Here is a 22,251-nt window from a genome sequence, read left to right as displayed (position 1 = left end):
ACAAACAATACCTAAAAGAAAACCCCGGCACACTATTTTCAAACAACACATTATTATAGAACAATGAACAAAAACCCCTATTGCAAGTAAACTTGGTAGGTTCAGAATTCCTACGGACATTCCGATAGTTTATATTTATTCAATACATAAATGATCCAAGACCCAATTATGTATTTAGTGGGTACTTGCGCTAAAGGGTTTGGGTTTTTCAAAATCGCATTTCTAGGAAATGATGTGGGCCAGTTATTAAATTCATCAATTATCGATAAAATATTAATTAATGACATTGTTTATCGTTATTTGTAATGAAACGATTAGTAGGATCATCATTATTAGTGGCTGGAGTGCTTTATACAAAAACAATGCGTAAGTGGTTTTCATATTTGCGTAAGAAGCATCATGAACTTATCATTATTTCATTCACTCTAAGACACTGAAAAACAACCTTCGCATTAACTCTAGTTCGTTTGGATCCAAGCTACGGCGAACCAAAATAATTATTTGCTGATCTCATTAATTCCTTTTTTGTAACCATGAGGATTCAAAAATTCAAAATGATTTATTCAAACTAAGCTACAGCCTGTGTCTTGATTCTCTTTGGAGTTCTACTACTAGATGTGTACAATATGTATCGAATCCAGGAACAATAAATTTATTTAATCTGGTTCACATACATATACAGTTGTTAAGTTCTGTCAGATTAGACGAAAAACCCACCCATAAGGTAAACTATAAATATAGGTGTATGTGCAAATGATGTATAAGCGAATGTAAAACTATGCGGTTTTTAGGGAACTTCTACCTGCATCGGGATAATGTGACCTTCCTCGAGAATTAGACTACTTATAACAATATTCTTACTTACAAATTCTTTTCTCTTAATTTCATTAGGTCTATTGATTTCTGACACTTACGCGAATATTAGACATTTAAATAAAACTACTTTTACGGATTTTATCGCGGTTATATTATATTATTTAATCCCGACGTTTCGGATCCTTTACAGTATCCATGGTCACGGGCAGACTAAGGTGTTGGTCGTCTTGATATATTAGTTACAAACAGCTACCCTACATTTTGTTAATTATTATTGACAATCCGCGATAAAATCCGTAAAAGTAGTTTTATTTAAATGTTCATTAGGTTTGGTTGGATGGATTGAAAACACGGTGAAAGCCGGGTGGATCAGCTGTCATTTGAACATCTCGTACTCAGATGCCAGCATGAAGTACAACATAGGTAGTTACAAAAAGACTTGGCGTATGATGAGTAGGAGCCGCTTTCAGGGTTATCTGTTAAGCGTTTATGAAAAGTTAATTCTGTGAACACGTCCTAAAAAATGTGGGTTTTCCCAAAGATAAAGCATTTTAACCTCATATAACCTATAGCTTAATTGTAACAGATATGAAATGGTCATTTAAAAACAACAAACGGTTACTAGATAAATATTTGTATAAAAAAATAATCTCGCTGCTGATAATTCATACATTCATTACATATGTATTTCATATTCATATTTTTAACAACGTCTGTTTGTTCATTGATGTATAAAAATACTTTAACTCCTTTAATATTTGTATAATGAGTAAATACTTTTCATACTATTTTATAAACTTTATTATACAGGAATGAATTTTATCCAGTGCGCAAACTTTGTCAACTTATAGTTAAATAAGTTTTATAGATACGTATATTTTTAATTTGTAGTGTTTTAGTACAAAAAAGAAAAGTTACTGATATCGAAAGATGTTTATTTTGTAACCGATAGTACGGTCACAGTCGTTATAGTATGCACGGAGGCAACGCGAAACCGGTTTACTGACGGAGCTCCGCTCGGCGCGCGTAAGAATAGTTGGTATCCATATTTTGCTGATTTTAGGGCGGAAAAAAGAATGAAAATTTTTTTTTTACTGATGATGCAGATATGTTCTGTTAACGATTCTGGACCACCAGTTTTTTTTTGCGCACTGCTTAAAATTCATTCCTGTATGGGTAGGTATTGGATTTAAAGCCGATGTTTCAACCGCCAGATAACTTTTATCTAAAGAATATGTTTGACGTCTTGTTTTGGCCTTTGTGTAGACTGTAGACAATATCTCAAACCGTCATATTTATTCTTCAGATAGAAGTCAACTGATGATTGTAAGATCGACCCTTAGTAGAAAATTTGAAATAATATAAAAGTTGAGTGGCTTTTTAATTTAAAATAATCACAATATAATTATTATAATAAGAAAATAAATTTTATAATAATAATTTATAGTAGACGGGGTGACAACCGACAACATAATACAGACCATACAGTTTGTATGGATAACCATACAACCATAACCAATACAGTTGATTATCTATTCATCATTTGTTCTCTCTTGTCCTAAAATGTTAACAATTAAGTCGCAGGGTTTAAAAGATACAATAAAATAAATTCAGTATTAAAAATTATGTTAAAATTATTTACCTTTTAGGACATGAGAAATATATTTACAAAAATAAAGTTGCGTAGGTACTAAATGAATGATCTGGATTCTGTATAGGAACGCGAACAATCGTATTTCACTTTGAAGTGAGCAACGTGACGACGCGCGGCGCTGTGTCACATCTGGCAATTGGCGCCGCGCCGCTTTGCGTTCGCGTCCACATCACTCACCTAACACCCTGACACGATACAGAGAACATGAAACACAACACCCTGCTATTACTTTTATTGGTATTTTAACAAGAGGAAAACGTATACCATTGCTTTGGAATCTAAAAAAAACTATAATTTAATGGTGACGATACTATACCCTACTCGCATGGACATACACATAACAATATAGAATTTATCTCACAACAGTATAGCATCAGTATCGCAGGCACTTGTTACTCACTCGCGTCTATACGCCTCGAGTTATATTACACTAGCTTATTCCCACGGTTTCACTCATATCTCGGGATAACCACATCCCGCAACCGGGTAAAAGTAGCCTACGTATGTGTAGGTTCCAAATTGATTTTAAATCGGTTCAGTGTAAAGCGCAAACAACAGAGTTACTTTCACATGTTTAATATTAGTAAGAATTAGTAGAAGTTTAACAACGATGCTAAAACACATCAAATATATTGCGCTTTGTTTAAGTCTCGGCTAAATTAAATATTGCTTCACACACAACTACTGAAGTATTGTATCTTTCAATTATTAAAATAATGTTCTAGGAATGTATTCGAAATGGCCAGTTTCATTCGGATGAAAATTATTTAATAAATTACAATTCACAAAATATTTAACAACCGAATAGTGTTAAAAATTCGTGCAATCTAGCCTCTAAAATAGTAAAATATAATTCGTACAATTATAAAATTCAGCTTCCATTTAAAAAGCTCATAATTATTTAAAAAAATAATGTGATGTGTAAAATTTATTAATAACATTTAACAGAGAGGAATATTTGTGCTAAGATATTAAAAACCATCTGAATAATATGGCATCACGGTTCATTTTAACTTACACTTTAGTATCTGTAAGTTTGATAAACATTAATAATTTCGTACAACATAGCTGTGCCATCTATCGGTGTGTAAGCTAAACTTTTGTGTACATTCTATGTTTGTGTGTGTGTAATACTATATTTTGTAGAAAATACAATACAATAAATATTATCTAAACTACTGATAACGTGTCGTAGTAAAAAATACCTAAATGAGGTCTGGACTATATTTTAAAGAGATTAGGTATTTGCACAAATAACAATTAATTATGAAAATGTTACACTAGTATGGTATGGCTCACACATCACACATACAGGCAATAGATAAAAAAATATATAACAAACTTTTTCACCAGACTGCATATTTTATAATTATAGTATATAATTTGTTTAACAATTCGATTTATAGCACAAATTATATATACCTACGTAATCTCTTTCACATCACTAACCAAGCCTGACCACCTCACTATAAGGCCATGAAACTCCTAATTTATTTCGATTCAATTAATTATTTTCTATAGTCCAGACATTAACATTCAAGCTCATTTAATGACATTTAAAATGAGTTGAATTTACACATAACCTTGCGTATCGATATCGATAACTAAACGCACCATCGCATAAGATTCCGACATCACTAAGTTAGCCCAAAAAGACTAGTAAAGGCGTTAAATCTCGGTGTAATACGTAGGCCTGTTGATTTTCAGCAGATCGAATACGCGGGGGAACACGTAGGTCGTGTTGAAGCCTATCATTCCGTACGTGAAGTACTTGTAGCTCAGTTCGACGATGATTTTGTTCTTGTTGTCTAAGCTGTCCTCTGAGTTGCGCAGTTCATTCTTGTCTTTGCCTAGCAGTGCGCAGACGAAGGCGTAGGAGAGGGACTTGGCTATGGCGCGGGTGGCGAGGACTCCGCAGAAGCCGAGGATGGTGCGCAGGATGGTGCAGCCCAGCATGTTGTAGGAGGGCCAGATGATCTGGTAGGGCGGCGCGGCGGGGCTGGCCGCCATGTTGCCGAGCTGGTAGTGCGTCCAGGCGCCGGTCAGGATGCCCGCGCACACGCTCACTATCATCGTCGTGTCGCCTCTGCAATTCGTCATTACAAACGTTACAGCTTTTGAAAAACAAACAAACAAATAATCATTTTCCAAGAATCGTTCATCTTTATGTCCTGTTTTTTATTTTATTTTTCATTCTATTAAAATGAGATCCCGTTAATATTTTTCTGCTCATAATGAGAGTTAAAAAAACTCAAAAAAGATTTATTAACAAAATTAATATGTTAGTTGTATTTAGTCGTTGATTTAATTGGTCTGACCGCAAGTTTCTACAAGTGGTTATACCTAGAATATTATATCCGTGTGAGTATTTTTTCTTGCTTTACATTAGTCTTGTTTTTTGAATGTATAAGTATTAACCTTTCCTTGTTCTAAGAAGTTAACACGTATTTAAATACAATTGAAAGAATGTTGTTTCCCAAGTATAGGCCAAACCCAAAATGATACAAGTTCTGCTAAAAAGATAACATTATCTTTTTAGGAGAATCCATCAACAACTTTTCAACTGTCACAGACAGATTTATATCAACAACGTCATAATATACAAAGTGTGTCATACCTAATCACATTAAATTAATATACTGGTTTAGGTATTATATATTCCGATGAACACAAAGAAAAAAAAAATTTTTTTCGAACAAAGTAAATAAAGTAAAAATGTGCGAGAATTAAGAACACCATTTAAGTCAGTACAAACAAGGTTAATTCTCCCTTAAAAACTGACTGCTGTCAACTGGTCAACATTTATCATGTTATGTAGTTTATCTCTTTACACATGATGTTGTATATTATGAAAACGAAAAATAACTCCTGTGGCTAAACCACTAAATGGATTAGGTTAGTTTCTTTACAATTCGCCATAGAACATCATAAAGTATATGTGATAGGATTTAATGTGATTACGTTTGACACAGCCGATATTTAAATAACGCATTATGTATGCAAGCATTGTCTACTTGGTCATGCACCTAGTATTACTCATTGAGTTGCACCCCGGCGCCGCGTGACGCGAGGCGGCGGGGTGCTCTATCTAGCTAGTTAGCTAGATAACTCTTTGTTTACACTATCTGGGAAATACATGAGGAAAAGTTACTGTCTGACTGCATAACATAACATACCACATATGTGTGCCAACTGCGTTCTAAGTAGTCATCAATTTAGCAATAAATCGACGATCGTAGTAAAGTATTCTAACTAAAGATCTTTTCCATTCCAATTGTCGAGATTTGTGGGATCATTTTATTAGTTCTGCGTATAACGACTATACGATCCTTCTTTATTTACTTCGTACTCATTAGAAAAGTATATTGTAGCGGGAATTCCCTGAACTAAGTGATAACCCTGAACAAAGTGCCCTTTTATGACACAGAGACTATGTACTGTAATTGAAATGCTAAACCGGTACTTAGAACAGACTTATATGGGACAGATTTTAACCTTTTCACCGCCACGCCATATCGGTATTCCTATGCCCTGTACGCCAAGCCCGAAAATCTTAATTAAATATCTACTAAAAAATTCATAAAAGTAATGATTTAATAGGTTTATTTTGTATTTTTCTGCGACCTGTTTTTTGTCGAGTATAGCCGTCGTTGGCGCACAGGGCACGCTTGTTCATGTCGGCTATAGCCGACATTGGCGTTCAAAAGGTTAATGTTTATTTAAAATATCTAAGAACGAAATAATCATTTAATAAGAAGAACTACTACTACCTACTATTTACAACTCTCTGTGGAGTTTATAAATCATATTCCAACCATTGTCAGCATTACGTCATGCAACTGAATGTTATCATGCATTTTATGATTTTCACGGAATATATTTAATCCAGGCTGTTTAACTTTCAAGCCATATGAATATAAAACAATTTAAACCTCAGTTGGGCATGTGGTATGATAGCCTACTTTCATTTTTGTAAACATGCTATAATAATGCTAATGTTTAGTTAAACAAGCTTAGAATAAAATTGTGCCCATTGCAATGTATTGCTGACCTCGTGGGTGTCCACTTATCGGCGTTGGGATGGAACACGATGACGAGTATGGAGGCCGCGATGACGAGGAAGGGCGACAGCTGTGACGTCAGCAGGAACCAGTCCAGCCGGTCCACCAGAGGGATCAGCACCGATACCAGCGCCGTCGCCAGGAGCAGGCCTGCCGCTATGTCCTGGAAATTACGAAACGACATTAGATTAAACATTATTCTTCTCTACCAAAATTAAAAAAAGGAAAAATCCTTTTTTTGCACCCTAAGGGCTCCAAAACTAATGCCTTCAGTCTAGCAAATCTATCAAACAAAAACATAAGCCAATTTCATTACTCCTATATTTAACGGAAGTATAGAGCGCTAGACATGTTGAAGTTTTTTGTCACAAGACGTCTAGTACTTGACCTCTTTTGTACAAATGAATTGACTGATTAGATAAGGACTATTTGTGCGGTTGTTGGTCTTCCTGTCGCATCTCTTTATGAATGTAGACGAAACATTAACTTTTGTGCTGTTATGGGTTTTGAATCCGTTTTTAAATCATTGGTAACTGAAACTAATCACAGACAAAAAATATGATTTCCGTTCACGTTTCACTTCATTTCCAGCACATCAACAATGAAGCAAAACCTAGCGTTAATCAGCACATAATATATTTATGGAATCCTTAATATTCCACCTGAATATCAATATTAACAAAATAATAAAAATGATAAAGTGTGGGTAATCAAGAGCGCTAAGCCCCAAGATTGGATAACAGTGTAATTGACGTTAACGCTACACAGGTGCCGACTTACTATTACTACATTGTATGATTACTGTTTGCAGTTATTAAAAAAAAATAAAGATATAAAGCAAACAACCATGCTTTTATTCACTAGAAGTAGTCATGATCATAAAGACCGCGCCCTTTTACGACATCATTGTAATACGGACTAATAAATAACTAACCGGTTAGGTATTATAAGTACTCTGGAATATTACATGTAATTTTTTTTAACCAGCCTTAAATTACAGCCGATTTACTTAAATAATAATTTAGCAAGATACGTCTGATGTTTCACAAGATACCCTAGTCTTATAAGTCGGGTTGTCTCTCGTTACAGCAACTATAAGATGAACATATCTTACCAGCACACTATGCATCCCCAAGTAGACCCTGCTAACGCAGATGAGCGTGCACCAGGACACGGCGATCAGTACCCCCCAGTGCACGGGGTACTGGTACCGGTCCATGGTGTACAGCAGCACGGAGAAGGGTATGGACACGCCGACCATGGCGTGCGTCGACGGCATCCCGTACTCTATGGCCCACTTCTGCTGCAGCTTCTTCACGGGGTAGCCGGGCCGCGGCCACCGGATTATGTCTTTGAATCCTTGTCCTGAAATTTGAGAAGTTTTCGTTGAATTATGAGGTCTATGAAGTCTTCAAGATCCACGACGACTTTGAAAAAAGATATGATCATTAGCAACATTCTCAAATCCTACTTAATATTATAAACGCGAAAGTTTGTATGTATGGATGTTTGTTACTCTTTCACGCAAAAACTACTGAATGGATTTTAATGAAACTTTACAATAATATAGCTTATACATCAGAATAACACATAGGCTACAATTTGTAAACATATTGTTCGAAATACTAAACCTGCGCAGACGAAGTCGCGGGCACCAGCTAGTGAATATTAAAGCATAAAAACGTAAAATAATTTAATATTAATTGCTGAATGGCATTTGCATACTTTGGCACTTTAAATGAAGACTATTTATAGGTATTTATTTTCTTTTAATTTCGTAATGTAAGTCTCTGAGTATTCTCAAACCGGGTAATAGTAGGAGATGGCTTTACATGCATCCCCAGGCATGAGAGTTACAACACCTAGAACTCCGTGCACCGCGAACCAAAATCAGGCGCCAGGTTTCAGATTATCTTTGATCATTTAAAATCTACTTTTACCTCATTTCCAACCTAATAAATACATTAGCTAATTACGTACTACAAACCACTATCTATTTGATAATCTTATTAATGTCCGAGAACAATTTAATCCCCAATTACATGAGTCACGCAGGTAGACAACAAAAAGGCAGTATCTTCATCAATCATACATTAAATAGATTGATTTACAGCTCCATATAAATAATTTCAAGAAAATGCATGAATCATTAGCATTATTGTTTTCTGACTCATTACTATCTATGATTTCATTTGTTTCTAAGATAGTAAAAATAAATCAACCTGTGTGTCACTTAATACACTTATTTTTAGCTAAAGTATTTTGATTAAATTCAAAATTTTTGTCATCTACCTACCTATTGTTGTCTGTAGACATTACACATAGCAAAAAGTATTCTATTGTGTTAATATATCTAGATATTAATAAGAGTTAAGATAATTATGTATATGATGTGATACACCCCTGTTGGAATGTTAGAGTGATGTTATCAATTTTTCTTAATTATGCATTACAATGGTTATTTGCAAATTGAGTATTACCAGTATGTTTGACTGGATACATCTGATGCACACAAAATCATATTAAATATTTGGAAGACAAACGCTTCAGTATTTAATTGAGATTTTAGAATTAACTGGCTTTTAATGATGGCATCATTCATTTTGATATACGTATTATGAAAGTAATTTGTAATTACTTAATACAAGATAGCTCTTTCATCATAGCTGATGAAAATAAGTCATGTACAGTCTATGCCTATTATTATCTAACAAGAATGTCAAGGTTACCTCCTACCTAACTACAAACTTCTTGCCTGGCCTTGTGCACAAAAAATATCAATAGGAAAATAAAGTGAACAATCTCTATCTTCTTAGTACTAAGCTAAATATAAAAGTTGTGTAATTCTATAAATAACATAGGATATTATGAACCTATGAATATATTTTGCTGAATTATAAGTTAATATAAATAAGTATTAAATTACATCACACATGGGCTTGGTAGTATTAGAAAATTATTTAATATTTATGGTCATGTGCACATCATGGCTTCAGGGCCATCTGATGTACTAATAGAACATACTGATGCGTTACTGAATTTTATGTCTTAAATAATGGTAGCCGGTTATTTAGAATTTAATTTGATAATAGGTTTGGAATGCATTATTAATTATAATAATAAGTGTCGCTTCACATGATACAATAGAGTAAATGTTATAAATTAGAATTATAAAAATACAATTAAAAGTATTTCAATACACAATGATAGTCTGTCTTTAAAAATATTGTTGAAACATCAATTAATGAATTAGTGATTAAAGTACATCATTGTAATGAAATGAGAAACTATTGGAGAGTTGGATGAGTGTGGCTACTCTTGTTATATCACTATGCACGTGAAGTGTTTGATGAGAAAGCAGTGTTATCAAACATTCCACCGTCATGTTATTGTTTGAGTCTTGATGAGTGAGATCAGAGCTCACTGTCCTATGGAGAGTGGCCAGTACATATGATACAGTTTGTTTATCATAATTATCTGACTTATTTCTAATAGAACTCTTAAGTATGATGGCCACTCTGAAGAGTGCTACAACTATGATAATGATAATGGTAGACATTGGTTACAGACTGATATCTGTTCAACTTTAGTTCAAATAGTTTAAAGAAGGGAATTTTAATGATCCAACACTAATATTGGTCACATATTTACCGTTTTCTTCAAAGGTTCAGGCAATTAATTATACAGGGCACAAATAAGTTTGGGTTTCAACTGTAACTTAAGGTGAAAATACAGTAGGTGGTAGGTTAGAAATGAACTCACCAATATACATAACTATAGTCCAGACTAGCACCACCCTCCTGCCGACTGCTCCGTCTATGTTCCAGAACCAGAAGGGTATGAACGTCGCGTAGAATATCTCGTCACCCAGCTCCGTGCCCAGCACGAACAGGTAGTACCAGAACTTGTTGTTGATGCTGCACTCCACGGCATCCTTCCCGCCGCTCTCCGCCGAGCTGTCCGTGTCGCACGACGACTGGGAACTGCTCGAGATGTTGCTGGGGATCCTCTTGTGCTGCTTGATCTCAGACTCCTCGTTCAAACGCTCTAATCTATCTGAATGTACCACTTCGGATGATTCATTATTATGACTACTTTCATTACTTTTGTAAGTAACACCGAAAAAGTTTTGAACTTTTATAACTAGTAGAGGATCTTTTAAATATTCTATTATCTGTTCCCACATGTTGATTTATTTCTAAAAGCAAACCACTTTTATATAAAACACACCGCTAAACGAGAATCTAATCACCTATTTAGCACAAGTTTCTCGCGATAAATGAACTTGTTTGCAATGCAAAGCTGTCAGTGTCACTGTCATGCTGCTGTCTGTCAGAAATGTCAAATGTCTGACCAGCTCTTCTGCATCGCATACCGGCCAAGAACGAGTCGGACATAAAATAGAACACACTGAACACTGCAAATTGTTGTTATTCTTATTTTTATATTACTTCAAATCCAATGGGTTCACACAACGCCTAAGTTTCCACCAATTTAGCATTAATCGCCTCCCTTACTATAAGGCCCAATAGGACGAGTCAGCAAGCTACAAAACAGCTACGCAAAGGAGGCAGATCACCTCATACAGAAAAAATGACTCAAACTTTTTTACCCAGGTTGATTGTTCCTGTTCTACTACATTGATTTCTGACACTTACGCGAATATTAGACATTTTAATAAAAGTACTCTTACGGATAATATCGCGGTTATATTAATATTAATTAATCCCGACGTTTCGGATCCTTTACAGTATCCACGGTCACGGGTAGACTAAGGCGTTGGTCGTCTTGATATTTTAGTTACACACAACTACCCTACATTTTGTTGATTATTATTGACAATCCAATTCACGCAGAACGAGCTCCCTGTATCCTTAGGTCTATGATAGGGTTAAAAATCCCAATCCTAACACAATTAAAAAACAAAGCATTATAAAAAAATGTTTTATTGATTTACAAAACTCAACAGTACAATAATTAAAATAATTCTATTCATAATAACTTATCGCAAACGTCACTAACAACAGTATAATATTAAAACACAAGGCAAGAATAAACTGAGCCCCAGAAACATTACACTTCGTTCAATCTCTGTTGGTGTTATTTATTTAAATGCTCCGAGTTTCAGGGCCACTTCAGGATATCAGGAAATGCTTAGATAAATAAATATCGATACTATAATTTCTATGATAATTATTATTGTGATAAATACTGCTGAGCCTCATCAATATTTCAATGTAAAATTATTAACAAAAAGTACAACAGTAAGAGCTTGAGGAAGGAAATAGATAATGTACAATAAATTGAAACTTATAGTAGTTGTATCGGTATACATTTAAAATGCATTCTGAGCAACATTTACAATTGCAGGAATGTTTATACAAAAATATATTTACAACTCACTTAGCTAAGATATGCATTATTGCTCATCACTTACGAACAGCTAAGAATTTAAACAACCATAAATAAATTGTCCACGAAATATAATATCTCTTTTATACACACATAAAAAATAAATTCGTAACAGACGCTAACTTTCTTTATATACCTCAAAATAAAATAACCTACGTATTAAATTATTATACAAGAGTAAAAGTTATTCATATAATTATCCATAATGGACACACTACAAATTGATCTCAGATTTAATCGAGACTCGCATGAATCAATTATTGCTTATTGCCAAATTATTACTCTGGTGGCTAATACTCTAATGATTTATACTATTCCTAGAATCAATGTGGACAGCAAAAATCTTAATCATATTCACTCATCGCAAAAAGTAGTTATACAAAAATATTTCCGCGTGTTTAGTAGCCTTGGCATTCTATGTGTCATAGCTATCGTAATTATTGTTATTTATTATATTTGGCACGACAGCTACACTACTGCATAATCTAGTGTTTAACACCTACGTACTGAGGAAGACTGCTTTTCTTGATATTTGCTTTTATTTATAGCTAGTCGTGGTGGCCTAGTGGGCAAAGAACCAACCTCTCGAGTATGAGGGCGCGAGTTCGAATCCAGGTCAGGCAAGTACCAATGCAACTTTTCTAAGTTTGTATGTACTTTCTAAGTATATCTTAGACACCAATGGCTGATAAAAAGGTGAAGGAAAACATCTTGAGGAAACCTGGACTATATAGTCTGAAATCACCAACCCGCATTGAGCAAGCGTGGTGATTAATGCTCAATCCTTCTCCGTGTGAGAGGAGGCCTGTGCCCAGCAGTGGGACGATAAATAGGCTGTAACTGTTTACAGGCTATATTTTATTCCATTTTACGAAGACGCATTAACATTGCATTTAATAGCAGAATGCCGTCGTAAAACGCAACAGCTTACAAGTTTATTTACAAATGAATTCAAACGACAAACGCCTACACAGTTACGTGGAGATTATCGTTGCAGTCTTTAAGTAATCATCACACATTAGCACTCTCTTGTTTGTCAGCTAGCATTACTTATATGTATTTTGTATTTTTTTGTTCTACGCTCATCTTAATGTTATATTTTAGTTCTAAAAGCGAGTTAGGTATACACCTTTACTATATTCTTATTTAAGAAAATCAGAGTATGTATCAGTGTATTTTGGATAGTAGAACATAAAGCATATAAATGTTTCTTTTTACATGTAATGTTTTTTTTTATTATCCTTTGATCCTGTGGTCATCTTCAAATATAGAATCGACTAGGACTTTGTGGGTGGAGTTTGTTCTAGGTGAGTGCATCAGAAGAGCGCATGCGCGGGCACGATGCGGACAGGCGCGGGCCGAGTGGCGCCAGCGCTCTCCCACGCCACCACCACGCCGCCCGCGTAGCATCCGAACAGCAGCTGCGAATCGCTGCTGAACGTTATGCTGTGGAACAAACGACAACTACTGTATAAAAGTTTACAACATTAAGTAGGCAGCTATATTCAGTTTCACTTTCAAACAAACAAATTCTTCAGCTTTATAATATAAGTAGTGTACCTGAGCAGCGGCGCGCGGGTATCAGGCGCGGGTATAAGCCGCAGCGCCCGCAGGTCCCACGAGGAGTACAGCCGCACGGCGCCGGTGGCCAGGCCTGCTGCGATGGCGTTCACGCTGATACCCTCCGGCGCGTTCGAGTAGCAGATGCACGTCACGCGCTCGCACACCTTCACGCTGCCTGCGGAACAAAATTATCATAGAAAAATACAATTTTAATACCAATAATATTAGGAAGCGGTGGCGAGAAAGGAAAGCTTTTGGGAGTGCTGTCTTAAGTAACTCACCGTACTAATTTTACTAGCATAATTTCAATAAATGAATTTGACTTTAACCAATGTACTTTTTAAGAGGTAAAATATTAGGAAAAGCTAAATATCATAAGGAAATCATCATTATAAGGATAATGATCCTAAAAAACTTGAAATCACTCATTCGTTTCGATAAGTCACTGCGAATCGTGTCTATACTTTCCTTATGTACATTGAGAAGGCCAAATACAGCTGTAGGATAAGAAAATGATAATGCCATTTAAAAAAAAATGCTGTTACTTACCCACAAACCTAGCATTAACAGTATGCACTCTGATAAGCGACTTGTACTTATAAGCCGCGTCCTTCTCATACGCCTCCGTATGGTTGTCGCTGACGTCATTGGCGTCGGGCGTGACGTCACCGTTGCCGTCGGAGTTCGCGTTGCTACTGGTCATGTCGTGGACTGATGCGATGTCGCAGAGAGTCTCACTGATTGTCACGTGCGTTACTGAGAGCATGTCCCGGTTGGGGAGGGTTCTGATGTATGATAATCTGGAATTAGGAATGTTTAGGTTATTTCTAATTTTGGTTTATGGTTTCGTTAGATCTAGTTTGTTGTCAATTTATTATTATTCTTTATTGCACACAAATGATATATTTTGACACACAAAAGACAGAGAGTTTATGTATAATGGTGAGCTTAATCCAGTGTTAAGTTTTTTATAGCTAGCCTTAAGGTGATAGAATTTACTTCAATCATACAACGATTTCCTGTTAATAGATTTAATTATGATAGTCCATTGCATTTCTCTTTGTTTGCTCACGCAATATCGACATACAGAAGTCCATAAAAGAAGAGTTTATTATTTATTCGCGAGTGTTATACAAATTTACTGGCGTTAAGTATTACTGAGTACATACGTATGCAGGTCCCAGAGCACGATATGTCCATCCACGCTGGCGGACACGAGCAGCCCCGCGCGCGCGCAGGCGTGCAGCCCCGCCGCCGCCGCCGCGTGCGCGTGCAGCCCGCGCGCCGCCACGCGCACGCCCGCCGCCGTGCTGCGCACGCGCACACAGGAGACGCGTCCTGATGAGTACCCCACCACTAGTGGGTATGGACACCCGCCCGTGGCGCATATTGATACTACTTTTGTTATCTGTAATAGAAAATTACTGTTAGCTTTAGCTTCAGAAATAGAAGAAAAATTAACGGAAATGCCATAAGGAACGACGGCGACGATCAAGTGCCTTCTTGTAGATCAAGTAACGTACTGTAGACTAACAAAACGTTCAAGTTCTTTGTCAAATAAAAAAAAACAAAGGTTGGTCTCATGGGCGTAGCCACACTGGGGCAAGCTGGGGCACTTGCCCCACCCTGGGCCATGGCTCTGACCTATAAGGTGTCTAATTAAACAATGTTTTTTTTTACTAACTCTAACTACCAACATCAACAATCACATGTACTATCTGTAAGTTATTGCACAAAAAATTGTCGACTTTGAAAAGAGCGCGATCAAAACAAAATACACGCTAGAGTTCCTGAACTTGCGCGGTGCGCGCGTCATTTGAAAGCGAGCCGTATTCCCTAAAAGAATAGTTGCTATGTGGCGTAGCGAGCCGAGCCGTCCATCTAATCCAAAAAATAATGCATTGAAGGAGTCCATCTCCTGGTAGATGTGATCAAAACTTCGGAAATGCAATTTAATCCTAGTGTAAAAACCGCGCTCGCTATTTTGCTTGCCCAGCCATGTACGACCAGTACAATAGAACGATCATTTAGCACAGTGGTTCTTAACCGCTGGTCCGCGGACCACTTGTGGTCCCTGGAAGCATTCCGAGTGGTCCGCGAAGCTTACGTTGCTATACGTTAGGTACCTAACTTTATTTTTATCGACTTATCTATGCGAGCGAGGGGGTTTTCGTATGGACGTAAATCGGGTGTCTCGTACCTAATCCCCCCCCCATTCATGAAAATGTATATTTGGGCGACATTTTACGTAGTTTTTGGTTTTAAGTCTTAAAAAATAATTAAAATTTCGCGTTCGCTTCGCTCGCGTATTCAGAAACTATATTATGTTTGTATTTGTCAAGAAGCAAAAAGTTAAGTACGTTTGGGCTAAATTTTACGTAATATTTGGTTTAAGTCCGATAACATTTTTACGCTCGCTTCGCTCGCGTATTCAGAAACTATATGCCCTTATTTTTGGATTGGTCAACAAACAAAAAGTAAAGTATGTTTGGGCTAAATTTTACATAATATTTGGTTTAAGTCCGATAAAAATTTCGCGCTCGCTTTGCTCGCGTATTCAGAAACTATATGCCCTTATTTTTGCATTTGTCAACAAACAAAAAGTTAAGTACGTTTGGGCAAAATTTTACGTAGGTAATATTTGGTCTAAGTCCGATAAAAATTTCGCGCTCGCTTCGCTCGCGTATTCAGAAACTACATGCCCTTACTTTTGCCTTTTGTCCTATGTGTGATTCTTTATTTCCTGTACCTGAAAATATAAACCTCTCAAATTAAGAGACAAAAAATCGGAGGGCACCGCACTTCCCCGGGGGATAGGTTGACTGCTGTGCCCCACCCTGAGCCCAAAGCTGGCTACGCCCATGGTTGGTCTTCATTACTTAGTGACTTTACTTTGAAAATAGTGGACGGATTCCAAAGAAGACTTATAAGAGTGGCGCTAGTAACGTTCCTTGTCTATAGCGCGTTAATCTCTTAAAAGATTTCGCTTTATGTACATTTAAATACACATCAAAATTTTGTAAATATTTCTCACTTTGACTCAATGAGCATATGAAGAACAACTTCACAAACTCAACAACACTACCTTTCTTCCTCATGTTTCTATACACACATCCATATAACAGTTATGATAAGGAGTGATAAAGTTATTACCTGATCGAGAGCGCACACATGAAACAGTAAGTCAGGCCGCACATCTCGACGACGCTTCAGGCGTACAATGTTATCCGAGTGTCCCCACGACACCAGCGCTAGTGGCTGCTGTCCGTTGTTCTGTGCGTTACTTGCAGCCTCGTCTGCAATACGTATGTACACATATAAAAAGTTAATAATTGAAGGATAGACACATAAAAAATGGTAATCAAACATGAGTAGAACACTGATAAAAATATTGCCAATGAATTCCATTTCAGACTGTATAAATACCTTAAGTTAACACATTTCTACATAAATCTGTAAATGTCGCAATCTAAGTACTCGAGGTGGTGGCCCTATATCCAGTAATAAGGGATAACAATATCACTTTAGTACCGTGTAGAAATATTGTAATTTACCTACTACTGCCCGTACCGGGATAAAATATAACCTGTGTTACTCGGGAGTAGTCCAACAGTGAAAGAATTTCAAATCGATCAAATATGTGTAGATAAAACCTATCTTATACAGTACTATTGAAGGTGAACATACCATGTAAGGCGATAAGCGCAGTAGCTCTTGAAGCCACGGCCACAGATCGCGCGTGCGGCAGCGCGTACAGCGACGCGGCGCCCGCGCACGTGCGGCGCCACACCACGGTGGGCGGCTGTAGCTCGGGCGAGCCGCACCAGCGACCCCAGCGGGCGCCTACTACGCCTGCCCATACTGGTACCTGCACAAAAATTTAGATATTTACATGTAGATTCCCGCTATTTTACATGTTTACTTGTGTGAAAACATACTATAACACGATAAAAAGCAAATTGGAAAAGTAGTTCCTGAGGTTGACATGTTCAATCAAACAGTCTTCAGATTCGTAACTCACTCAAATGATTATATGCAAATACATAGTTATACACTCAATATTTAATTTATATAAACTAAAGATAGGAATTTGACGTTATTTATACGGGGGTAGTATCAAGATTCTATGACTAGTTATCAATTTAACGGATAGATAGAGTTTAATATGGTAGGCATTAGACAAGATAAATTTATTAATATATAATTAAAGTTAAAATATTAATATAAAATTAAAATATTATTAATATGTAATTAAAGTTAAAGCGTCATTAAATCTATTGCTGACACTTTTTATCTTGTTGACAAAGAAAGAGTCAGCAATAGAGTTAAAGAAGCTTTAACTTTTATGGAGCTTTGTGCGACTGATGGATATAGTGTCACTTCTTGATAATGCCTGCCTTATTGCCGTGCTCCATACCTGATCGCTAGCATGGTGCAGGTCGGGAGCAGCATGCGGATGCGGCGCGCGCAGCAGCTGTCGCGGCGCCTGTCCGTACGTGCGCACCATTGCTGCGGCCGCCGTGCGGTCCACCTCCTCCTCTAGCGCGGTCGGGTCGAAGCCGTAATATGTCTGTACATAACACATAGGTGTTAGTAGAATAAGGTGAGCTAGATGAGAAAAATCCGATAAAAGAAATTCGTGTGAAAAATGTTTTGATCCGTCTGATATAAATGACGAAATTAGGTGTTAAAACTTTAAGTGATATCATGTTTTATAAAAAACATACAAGTCTATGATACACACCTCGCTACACACAACTTCATAGCTATAATTATTTAAACCTTACCCAGTATATTTTATTTTAAAACATAACAAGTAATTATTTTTTTCGATATAAAATTATTAATTCATGAGAATTACATATTTTTTTAATTGTTATCATCCCTTTTCTATTCATACTCTACTGACACTATCTAGTCATTACTTTTTGTACTAGGAATAATAAAGATCTTTAACATTAAACATATACTAACACAAGCAGGAAACACATTGATGGCATCGAGCGCGGGCTGCCCGGTCTGCTTGTAGCCGAAGACCAGGTCGATCCAGTGCGGCAGGTGCTCCGTCACATAGGCCGCCTCCAGCGCCTGCCGGTGGATCAGCGTGAACAGCCGCGCGTCGCCGGCCCACGGGGGGAGCTCCACGTCGTCTACTGCCGCGCCGCACTGTCGCGTGCCTAGGTTTAGACCTGAAATAGAAAAAGATGTTGAAATGAAAAAGATCCAGTGCCTGGTATTTCAAATGCATAGCGCGGTAAAAAAAAGGGAATCTATTCATCATAAAAACACACGTTTTAAGCTTTTAATATGAATGAAATTATGATATTTGAGATGTTTTGACAACCTTGGATAACGGCACCCATTGACAACCGGCAATAGGGGGCTCCATTTGGCTATCCAGTGTTTTCAACTAACATATATGACTGCTATGAGTCTCAAATGGCAGTTTCATCCCATTTTTCCTAGGTGTTTATTAGACAATTTAAAAGTGACACAAATTCCAAAAAAAACTTCTACTTTTCCACGATTCTGTAATCAGACTTACCTTCGTTATTATGGAATAGTTCAGGCAGGTAGAAGAGTTCAGGAATGAGCTCCTTGACGTCGGTGGGCGAGTCGTTGGTGATGAGTCGCCACGTCGTCGCCAGCGAGTGGAACGTGCGGTCCGGCATGTCGAAGTTGTTGTCTACACATAACACACCCGTTTACTTGACGAATAAATAAGTAAATGAAATCAATAGAAGGTAATATGGGGTAATGGGGGAACATCAAATACTGATGGATAGATAATGTGAAAGACGATCCTACTAATATCATAATAAAATGCGAAAGTTTGCATGTATATTTGTTTGTTCCTATTTCACTCTAAAGGTATTGCACGGATTTGATGAAACTTGGCAGTAATATAACTTGGTTACTTTTATCGCGAGTGGTTATTTCCTTGGGAAGTCACGGACAACCGCTGGCAGATGGTAGTACGGACATATGTAGAAGTTAATTGTGAGATTTCGTCAGGCGGAGTATAGGAGGGTAATAAGTAGTACAGTACATACCTTGATAGTTAAGGAATAGCTCCGTAAAAGGTGGAACTCGTACTAGATAGTGTAGTACACCTCCTGAGTTGGAGTACAGTGAGGCGTAGTGGTGAGGCTGTCGCGACAGCAGGGGGCTGCAGCCTTCGCGACGAGCTGCCTTCAAGTCCTGAGGGATGGAAGATGATCAAATATTTGATCTGATTTATGAATTGATATGTTGATATGATATGATTGATAAGTGATTTCTTTTATATGAGTTTTAGGTCTTCACAAGAGTTTCTAATCAAAGAATTAGGTAGTTTTTTTTTTGGGTGCAGTATGAGGGAGTGTCACTTTTACTGACTAAAACCCACTATGTTCTTGAGTGTTTGTGTACCAGAGCTACGTTTGCAGGAGTATTTACGTTTGTACTTACATTATAAATATTGATATAATGCTGTTCCCTGGTCTTGTTCTGCACGGCCATGGGCTTGGCGAGGTCGCGGAAGGAGGCGGGGTCGTTGAGGTCGAGGATGCGCGAGGAGTAGTCGGCCAGCACGAAGGGCAGCACGGGGTACTGCATCAGGTCGTTGTACGAGCGCCCGCCCAGCCCGTTCAGCCGCATCAGGTACTCCCAGTTCGTGATGCTGCCGTTGCGCCATTGTGTCATCGCGTCTTGTAGCGTGTCTGGCTCGATTCTGGGATTGTATACGATTTTTATTAATGAAATTAGTGAAGTGGTTTCAGTTGATGAATATTGGACACTTATTTTTTAAGAATGTAATTCTATTTTTATAGTGATAGTGACTTAACTTGAAACTTTAAAGTTGTAATATTCGTTGTCATATATTTGATAGACAAGTTTGATGATGTTTGTCGTGATGAGCTCAGGAGCAGCTACAGCATGTGATGTGCATACCTGGCGGGCGGGTGCTGCGTGGCGGCGAGCGCCTTGAGGAAGGCGGCGCGCTCGGCGGTGTCGGCGAAGGCCAGCAGGTGCGCCTGCCCCGAGCTCAGGAACAGCTCCACCGCGCGCTCCTGCAGGCACCAGCGCCGCGTGCTCACCTGCAAAACGACACATATTTATTCAGTAAATGAATGCCTTAGTTATAGTGTCACTATGTATAAAATGTCTATATCTTACCTGCATGATGTGCGTGAGCGGCCAGCGCGAGGCTTGCGGCGCGGCCTGCACCTCGGGCACGACGAGCGTGTGCGTGCGGCGCGGCGGCGCGGCGGGCGCGGGGTCGGGCACGAAGTGCACGCTGCGGTCGGTGAGCAGCAGCTCGCCGTCCAGCTCGGCGGCGGCGGTGAGGCGCGTGGCGCGGGCCATGTAGGCCACCGTCTCGTGCAGCTGCAGCCGCGCCACCAGCCCGCCGCGCACCGCGCCCCACGACCCCACCACGCTGCGCAGGGGGCCAGCCATGTTGCGCGCCTCTGTACACATAGAAAGTACATATTATTATGCGCATATTTGGTGCAAAAACAGCAGTTCTCTCTATGTTTGTTCAAATATGCATTTCTAAACGCATTTACATAATGTGAAGAAAGTGTTAAGTTATTAGTCTAACGAACCAATTTTCATTCATGACGCTTCTATAGTTTAGTAACGAGGGAAACGAAAGCAGCAGCAATAATAGAATTATAACATCCGATTAAAACTATGTTATTTGAAGAGATATGTCATGTGATAATGTCTCCCACCAATCTACATAAACATGTCGAATACGGATTTACAAGACCATAATATGAAAAATGTATATAATGATAGACGTACCAGCTTTATGCCTGTGCTGCGGCTTGAGGAATTTGTCGGGCACGTGCAGGTGTGCCCGACGCAGCCTCACGCGCACGCGGCCCGGGCCCTCCGTCGCGTCCAGCTGCCACGACTGCGGGTACGAGCGGGACATGTGCCATACCGCTGCACATAAATAAAACCATTTATTTTAGAGCAAGTTGCTTGTTTGTATTCGTTTCAATGTCGTTAGGTGACATTGTCGATTAAAGAAACTAGTTAAACGGTATGATCTTCGGAAAGTGATCCGTTCTATCAAATTTATTGTAAGCATTATGATTTTTTAAGTACTGACGATTTGAATGAATGATCATTATTATTTCATGTCTTGACGAAATGTATCGAAAAATTCAAATCACTAATTATGTAAATAACTGCACGTTCAACCTTTGCACCAGTTACTTTTCAATGAGTAAGGACTCAATAATGTTGCTATAAACACCTCATAGCGTACTGAAAACACAACCGACTGTATCAGGAATAGGGATATAGTTCTAAGTATTTAACATTACCTTGTTCATGTGTATAGGTATCGATGAGCCTCTGCCATGCCTGCGAGGCGGCGGCCTGCGCGGCGTGGGCGCGGCGCAGATGCTCCATGAAGGCCTTGCGCTGCGCGTTCTGCGCGTCCACCACGCCGCGCGTCACCGCCATGGCGCTGTCCGACACCTTGCTCGCCAGCGACTCCTTGCTCCACACCACCCTGTGCATATGACGATTATAGCATACTACATGACATGCCAGCCCCAGGGTAATAATTAAGGAATCAAGTTTGCAGCTTATGTTTGAGTTAAGCATTATCTTGGATGATTTTAATGTTATGTAAATTCTGTTGTACTTGTTTTTTAAATGGCGTATTGTTAAGAAAAGGGGAACAAAGTCCAAGTAGGTATTTTCTTTATTACAAATAGGCCTATGAAAGCTCTTTCGAAACGT

General features: G+C 38.2%; 2 protein-coding genes across 4 annotated transcripts in view; both read right to left on the bottom strand.

The window, feature by feature from the left end:
• Window positions 1–2,178: 2,178 nt before the first annotated feature.
• On the bottom strand, window positions 2,179–10,838 carry LOC110376871 (sphingosine-1-phosphate phosphatase 1). Its single transcript, XM_021335494.3, has 4 exons — window positions 10,294–10,838; window positions 7,646–7,896; window positions 6,522–6,694; window positions 2,179–4,556 (listed from the first exon to the last, which is right to left on the bottom strand). The coding sequence occupies exons 1-4, from the start codon at window positions 10,715–10,717 to the stop codon at window positions 4,139–4,141; spliced, it is 1,266 nt and encodes a 421-aa protein (XP_021191169.2). The 5' UTR covers window positions 10,718–10,838; the 3' UTR covers window positions 2,179–4,138.
• Window positions 10,839–11,461: 623 nt separating this feature from the next.
• The window catches only part of Mv (mauve), a 43,914-nt gene continuing 33,124 nt past the window's right edge, over window positions 11,462–22,251 (bottom strand). For all 3 annotated transcript variants that reach the window (XM_064037658.1, XM_064037660.1, XM_064037659.1), the window contains 15 exons: window positions 21,828–22,018; window positions 21,298–21,441; window positions 20,665–20,957; window positions 20,440–20,585; window positions 19,957–20,218; window positions 19,560–19,707; window positions 19,052–19,192; window positions 18,481–18,695; window positions 17,924–18,076; window positions 17,194–17,374; window positions 16,660–16,802; window positions 14,676–14,914; window positions 14,056–14,306; window positions 13,504–13,681; window positions 11,462–13,389 (listed from right to left, as the gene is read on the bottom strand). In XM_064037658.1, coding sequence (XP_063893728.1) covers window positions 13,260–13,389; window positions 13,504–13,681; window positions 14,056–14,306; window positions 14,676–14,914; window positions 16,660–16,802; window positions 17,194–17,374; window positions 17,924–18,076; window positions 18,481–18,695; window positions 19,052–19,192; window positions 19,560–19,707; window positions 19,957–20,218; window positions 20,440–20,585; window positions 20,665–20,957; window positions 21,298–21,441; window positions 21,828–22,018 — 2,815 coding nt within the window. In that variant the 3' untranslated portion in view covers window positions 11,462–13,259. The remainder of the gene's footprint in view (window positions 13,390–13,503; window positions 13,682–14,055; window positions 14,307–14,675; window positions 14,915–16,659; window positions 16,803–17,193; window positions 17,375–17,923; window positions 18,077–18,480; window positions 18,696–19,051; window positions 19,193–19,559; window positions 19,708–19,956; window positions 20,219–20,439; window positions 20,586–20,664; window positions 20,958–21,297; window positions 21,442–21,827; window positions 22,019–22,251) is intronic.

Source organism: Helicoverpa armigera, chromosome 13, assembly GCF_030705265.1.
Source record: "Helicoverpa armigera isolate CAAS_96S chromosome 13, ASM3070526v1, whole genome shotgun sequence".
NCBI lineage: Eukaryota > Metazoa > Arthropoda > Insecta > Lepidoptera > Noctuidae > Helicoverpa > Helicoverpa armigera.
Note: the sequence above shows the minus strand (reverse complement) of the source record. Positions and strands in the feature narration are given on the sequence as shown.

What these genes read in the sequence shown, in the direction of transcription:
- LOC110376871 (XM_021335494.3), bottom strand. Translation starts at nt 10,717, where the DNA reads ATGTGGGAACAGATAATAGAATATTTAAAAGATCCTCTACTAGTTATA. An exon ending in GACTATAGTTATGTATATTG is followed by an intron (nt 7,897 to 10,293) that starts GTGAGTTCATTT and finishes CTCAAATTTCAG; the next exon opens with GACAAGGATTCAAAGACATA. An exon ending in TGGGGATGCATAGTGTGCTG is followed by an intron (nt 6,695 to 7,645) that starts GTAAGATATGTT and finishes CGTAATTTCCAG; the next exon opens with GACATAGCGGCAGGCCTGCT.